Source organism: Helobdella robusta (assembly GCF_000326865.2).
Source record: "Helobdella robusta unplaced genomic scaffold HELROscaffold_60, whole genome shotgun sequence".
Classification (NCBI taxonomy): Eukaryota; Metazoa; Annelida; class Clitellata; order Rhynchobdellida; family Glossiphoniidae; genus Helobdella; species Helobdella robusta.
The window spans coordinates 837,315-844,630 of record NW_008705331.1 but is presented as its reverse complement, the minus strand read 5'-3'; the positions used below and the strand labels follow the sequence as shown (position 1 = coordinate 844,630).

Here is a 7,316-nt window from a genome sequence, read left to right as displayed (position 1 = left end):
TCCCCATGGTTGTCAGATATTTTGATTTCTCGGCCCTTTCATTAATGTTGTAGTTGTCTAGACCCACCACTGATGGAAGTTATCTAATTTTATGTTATCTTAAAAAACTTATGACATATTTTTGACATTTATATTATATTGCAGTCAAGTTTATAATTTATTCGGAAGGAAAACATTCCATTTAATATCTCACATAGTCGCATATACGCTTCGTTCGGTTTTGTTTCTATGTCTGCCAGTGTGTCCGTTCATCTGTCTGTCTGTCTGTCTAGGTGTTTGCTTTTTGTCTGTCTATATGTTTGTTTGTATTTCTGTCTATGTTTGTTTGCAGTTTTGTATAACATTCGTTTCGTTTCGTCGGTCTGTCTGTCTGCTTCTGTTTGTTTGACTGTTTGTCTGTTTGTCTCTCTATATTTTTTGCCTATTTGTTCCGCTTTCGTTAGCTGATGTTTTTGTATGTCTGTATATTTGTCTGTCTGTATGCATGTAGATTTGTTTTCATTTGTTGTTGTTGTATGTCTGTATGTCTGCTTCTTTGTATGGCTACCCTTAGGTATATATATTTTTTCCCGATTTCGCTTTGCATTACATCGCATTTTTATTTCCTTTCCTCGTGTTTCTCATTCAAGCAGTCCTCTCCTGTCGTTTGGAAGTTTGCAGCAGCAGGACTTTTTTCTGCCTGGATTAGTTTTTCCGGCACAGCAAAAATTAAAGTTAGATTTTTAAATCTTTTTTTTCTATTCTTTGTCCGAGTAATTTTCTGAACTACGTAAATAATTTGTTTCGCAAGTTTTTCATACGGTTCTTTAAACTTCAAACTTTTTTTCCAAGATAAATTTAAAATAATTCATCTTATATTGCTTCAAAGAACTGTATTGGATACAGATTACTGAACAAGCAATATCATCTAAACATAACAAAAATTAAATATAAATATAACAGTGTCTGTGATAATAATACTGCTATTAAATTATAATATATTATGATTTTTGTTATTATTATTTGTATTGTTGTGAGGATTGTGAGCGTAACACAATGGAGTGCATTTGAGCGCGTAAAATAAGCTGACGAGATGTGAATGTTCAATTTTGTAAAATGTGCCCTGTGTGTGGTCCGGAAATTTTAAAGGGGGATGGGGGTAAAGGTGAGCCACGGTGGGGGTTTTGGGTTTGTAGTGAGGTGGGGAAAGGATATTTTTAAAATTTTTTGTTGTTCTTTGTAAGTTAGGGAAGAAGATTGTTTTGAAGATTTTCACGTTAGCTGGTTAGTGTTAAAAAGTTTATCGGTATTCTATTCACTACAAATTTAAGCATGTTTGCCCAATTACCTCAACAACGTTTGTTCGTTTATTCGTTCGTTCGCTCGTTCATTCAATCATTCATTCATTCGTTCGTTCGTTCGTTCGTTCGTTTGTTCGTTCGTTCATTCATCATTCATTCATTCATTCATTCAGTCAGTCATTCATTTAGTTGGAAATTTTAAAACATACAAACCCTTACACACACAAACATTCACACTTACATACACGTACACACACACACACACACACACATATAAACACATAAACACACAAACAATAAAAGGACAATAAAGTTTTAATGAAAATCTATCAATCAATCTCACGCAGCCGTAGTAGTACTGCCCAGTCAAACGTTCTAATAAAACGCTCCTATATATAAACATATATATGCCAAGCGCTTCTAGAAGTTAAAAATTATGTGTGTGTGTTTGTTTGTGTCGGTGTATATATATATATATGTGTGTGTGTGTTTGTGTCGGTGTATATAAGTGTGTGTGTGTGTTTGTGTTTGTGTGTGTGTGTGTTTTGCTGCCAAAAAGTTGTTTAAAACATAAAATTACCAACTGGACATGGATGCAAAATATGCAAACATTACAGGCTACTCAAGGATACCAACGATACATTTTATACATACTAACTAGAATAAAAGTCCATAAACACGTACATAGAAACATACGCATATGTACACACACACACACACACACAGACAAACACACAACACAACAAATACATACAAACCAACACACACACACACAACACATACATACAAACCCACACGCACACACACAAACACACAACACATACACACAAACGCACAACACACACAACACACAACACATACATACAAACCCACACACACACACACACACAAACACACCACACATACATACACACCCAGACATACACAAACACACAAAAACCTACAAACAGGAACCTGATTAAGAGCGTTTAAGTGCATAGTTGCATCATCAACGACGTCCGATAAAGATAAGTTATGAGCGAGGCCTAGGCCTAATTACTGCCTGGGTTAATTAATTGAATAGCATTTCACACCCTTTGCAGACATAAGAAGTGACTACTATATTTCTATGTATGTGTCTGTGTGTGTGTGTCTGTGCGTGTGTGTATGTATGTATGTGTGTGTGTGTGTGTGTGTGTGTGTGTGGTGTTCGTGCAGACGTAAGATGTGACTACTATATTTTTATGTATGTGTAGATGTGTGTGTGTGGTGTTTGTGTGTGTGTATGTGTTTGTGTGTGTGTGTGCGTGTGCTTGTGTTCATCAGCGTCATCGTCACCAATTTTCTCTCTCCTACTTCTATCATGTTTACTCCAAAAACATGCATCCGTATGTCTGCTTGGCTGGGAAACTAAGAAGGAATCATAATGCATTATTGAAATTCGTACAGAATTTTATTCCACAATAATGTCACATCAGAAATGTATTATGTATTATATATGTGTTTGTGTGTGTGTGTATGTGTTTGTGTGTGTATGTGTGTTTGTGCGTGTGTGTAATGTGGATAATAAATAATAGATATTGATATATTTATTTATGTCACATTTTGTTTTACATTGAAGTTTATTGCACCCATAGCTGTTGAATGAACAACATAGCTTTTGTAGCCGGGCGTTTTATTGTTATTCATTTTAGACACGCACACACGCACGCGCACACACACACTGTCACACACATACATTTGCGAGATATTGATTTAATTGGCGCTTTATAAATGTTTTAATATTATATACATACTTACATACATACAAATATAAAGTACTTACACACACACACATAAATGTTTTAATATTATATACATACTTACATACATACAAATATAAAGTACTTACACACACACACACACACACACACACACACACACACACACACACACACACACACACACGGTATTAATTATTTCACTTGTGTATGTGTGTGTGTATGTCTTGTATGTGTGTGTCGTGAGTGTGTGTGTATGTCTTGTATGTGTGTGTCGTGAGTGTGTGTGTATGTGTATGTCGTGTGTGTGTTTGTATAGTAAATAACAATACATAAAGTGAATGACGTCACATAAACTCGGTGCCACATTTTTTTCACACCAACAAACGTGGTCAAAAAATTTTCCGAGGAAAATTGGAAAATTGAGAATGGTTTACAATCTGGCAGGAGGAGTGTTAAATTTATGTAAAACAAAATTCCATCACTAGATAGTGTTTGGAATAAATGTGCGTGTGTGTGTGTATTGATGTGTGTGTGTTGTGTATTGATGTGTGTGTTGCATGTGTGTGTGTGTGTGTGTGTGTGTGTGTGTGTGTGTGTGTGTGTGTGTGTGTGTGTGTGTGTGTAAGTATAGATAGACTGGGGGCACGTGTATCAAATTGATTTTATTCTGTTCATTTTTTTTTCAACTTCAATAATTTTCTATTCTTAATTAAGAACCCGTCCAAGTGCAATAAAATTTACGTGTACGTGTGTGCGTGTACGTGTGTTTGTGCGTGTGCGTGCGTGCGAGTATGTATGAAAGTATGTGTGAACGTCTGTGCAATACACATTTATACATGGTAATCTCTACAGCAAATAAATACAAATTTATTTTCAAGCCTCATTTCAATTAAGAAATTTTAGTTTTTTTTTTTTTTAAATTTGCATCTTGCAAAATGTTTCCACCCTCCAGGGTAGCCATGACATCCATGAAATGTTTTCACGAGATCGAGGAAATTTTGAAAGACAGATGTCCCCAAGGGGGCCCAACCATCTTCCGGAACAGCTACATCCTCCCACTGGTCAGTCAAACACGTGACCTTGTCCTTCACAAATGTAACCTCACACTTCCGGCATGGGAATACTACCCGCTCTATTCATCGTCGTCGTCAGCCGCGTCGTCTGCGTCGTTGATTTTGTTGCTGCTGGTGGCGAGTTGTCTGTCAGTCTGTCGTTGTTTCGCGTTTGTGTTGTTGTTCTATGCCGTGTGTCGTGTCTGTAGGCTGTTGTTTTTGGCTGTATATCATCTCTTATACATCTTATCTGTGTTGTTTCGCTCGCTATGCTCATTCTCATTCTCATCATCATCGTCGTCGTCTTCATCATTGTTGAAATCATCATTGTCATTAATTGTTACACCATCATCTTGGATTTTGTTACTGTTGTCAATGGTTTTTTCGTCACATTCATCATTATTATCACCTCTGTTATCATCATCACCATCATCATCATTATCGCATCAGATAATTTTATTAACATTATTGCGGTTATTTAACTCGTTAATGTTAGCGCGTTACATCATTCGTAAGTTTTTCACATCTTTGATAACATCAACTTTCTTGATGACGTCATCATCATCATCATCATCATCATCATCATCATCATCATCATCATTGCAACCATCATCGCTATCGTTACAATCGTCATCTTCATCTTCATCGTCGTCGTCACGTACTTATTCTTTATTGTCCATGTTGAATTCAACTCTAATCATCTTAATCATTTTGAACTCTCTTCCTAAGACGATAATCTGCATCATCATCCTCCTCATCCTCCTCGTTATCATTATTTTCAAAAATGTATATACCTCACCATATAACACTACGGTTTACAGTATAAAAAGCGTTTCACCCATTAAAATCGGTTACTCTAATTTGTATAGCGCTATAATCAACAAACGTTTCTATGTGGCAAGTTGTATGTCATTCTCTACAAACATCAACAACAACAGATTTACTAGCAAAATTGTTGAAAGTGTTGTAAAAAATAAAAAAATACCCGCGAAATCACCAACAACCATAACATCAACCATCATAACATCAACAATTATAACGCTATGAGTGTTGGTAACAACAACAACAACAGCAACAACAAAACAACGACGACAACTATGTAGCAACATTTATGACAAAATTTCATACCAACTATAAGAACAACAACAACAACGGTATAAAAAAAATTTTGCAGAAAATACAAAAAAGCTCAGTGCAATAACTCTTCATTATTATCAACATCAACAATAATGACGTTGACAACAACAAATTGTTGCATGTTATCATTGATACTAGTACTACTATTATTGCTACTACCACTGCTACTACTACTGCTGCTGCTACTGCTACTACTACTGCTGCTACTACTACTGCTACTACTAAAGATACAATAATGGAAGGAGCTACATTAGCAAATGAATATAGACCAATGTAAGAAGCACAATAGACAAAGACAAAATCAACCGCCACAAAAACAACAATCAAAAACTACAACAACCGCGGCAGCAAGCCACAACGACGACGACAGCAGCGACAAAAGCAGCAGCAATGAGAGCAGCAGCAGCAACCAAAACGGCAGTTACAAATTGTCGCGAATAAAAAAAGTATTGTGAGATATTGTTTATTTAAGATGTCATCATCATCTTCCAACGTTCCCAATCGTTATCAGTTCTCTTTCTTATTTATCATTGTCATCATTTGCGTACATCTTCATCATCATCATCAGCAGCAGCAAAAGCAGCAGCAGCAACTGCAGCAATAGCAAAAGCAGCGGCGGCATTGCCATCATTACAAGCATCCTTTTCGTCTTCTTCATCACCACCATCATTGTCACTTCACGAAAAACTAACAATTCTCGTTATATGGTCATTACTTTTTTTACCAAAGCAACAAATGTTATCACCATCTTCATCTTCATCATCATCTCGTGCCTTTGAATCTAATTAAATTAACGTACCTAAAAATTGAATGTACTCATAAGTAGAGCTGTGTACCAGTGATTGTACTAATTGTTCGACAGATTGTACTCAATTGTACAGAAATTAACTCGGTAACAATAACATAACAACCAAATCGACAACAAAAACATTCATAACAACGACTTACTTAACAACATTTAAAACAAATAACATTAACATAATAACAACAAACAACAACAACGACATCTGACTAAACAGCATTACAATAGTTTAAACAAACAAGTTGATTCATACTAATTATCCATCTAATTAATTGATCAATTAATCAATTAATCATTTATCTAATTAATTAATTACCGAAGTACTAAACTGAATATGCGCTTACGCGTGTGTGTACGTGTATATATTTGTGTATGTAGGAATGCGTGTATGTGTGTGAAAGTAAGGAAATTTTAGTTCAGTCGAAACTGAATATGTGATGACTTTGGTTATTTTTAAAGGTAGAAGGCCGAATAGCCAAATACCGCCTTTTTTGGGATTCCAGATGCTGCATAATTAGCTGAAAATTTGAAAGAGAGGTTGAAGATAATCTCGATCAAGATTAGTTCGGTAAAGACGACTCGCTTACAAATAGTATGTTTTTCATTCTAAATAATGTAAGAAATTTCAAAATTGTGAGTATTTCGGTATTCAACATTCGCTTCGACTGAATATTCGTTCAACTCAGCCCTTTGGCTTTTGGCACATTTTTAATATATAAAAATGTGTGTAAGTATGTGTGCAGATATGCGTGTGTGTGTGTGTGTGTGTGCGTGCGTGTGTGTGTGTGTACTTATATATATAGATTGTAATGACAGGTAGAGAACGTTTTATTTAACACACATGTGATTAGTATTTATATAATGCTCACTTTATTCATAATTGATTATTATTATTGTTATTATTTAAAATTATTATTATTATTCATATTTTTGTTTTATTGTTAACTTGAATTTCAGCAGTTAAATTTGTTATTACTAAGCTATATTGTTTGATTAATTCATTACTTTTATTTAAAAAAAAATTCTGGTCTCAATTTAAAATAATAATAATTCTTATTATTATTGTTATTATAATTATTATTATTGTTGATGTTCGTCTGGCAAGATCTTAGAAATTTAGCGCGGAAGTTTCCCGCTCTTCAGCATAGAAGATGACGTCAAACAAAAAATAGTGATTTTTTTTAATGTTTTTCTTTCTTAACTGTAAATTTTTTCAAAAGTCCTGTCATACAATTTTCTCTCGATAATGACGTCATTTCGCTAAGTCACTTTATGATCACTATCATAACGTATATTATATATG

The 7,316-nt window shown here is 34.8% G+C and overlaps 1 protein-coding gene across 1 annotated transcript; it reads right to left on the bottom strand.

The window, feature by feature from the left end:
• Window positions 1-3,921: 3,921 nt before the first annotated feature.
• Window positions 3,922-5,839, bottom strand: HELRODRAFT_180305 (hypothetical protein; the record flags this gene model as incomplete). Its single annotated transcript, XM_009029614.1, has 3 exons — window positions 3,922-4,154; window positions 4,421-4,485; window positions 5,760-5,839. The coding sequence occupies 3 exons, from the start codon at window positions 5,837-5,839 to the stop codon at window positions 3,922-3,924; spliced, it is 378 nt and encodes a 125-aa protein (XP_009027862.1).
• Between the last annotated feature and the right edge of the window lie 1,477 nt (window positions 5,840-7,316).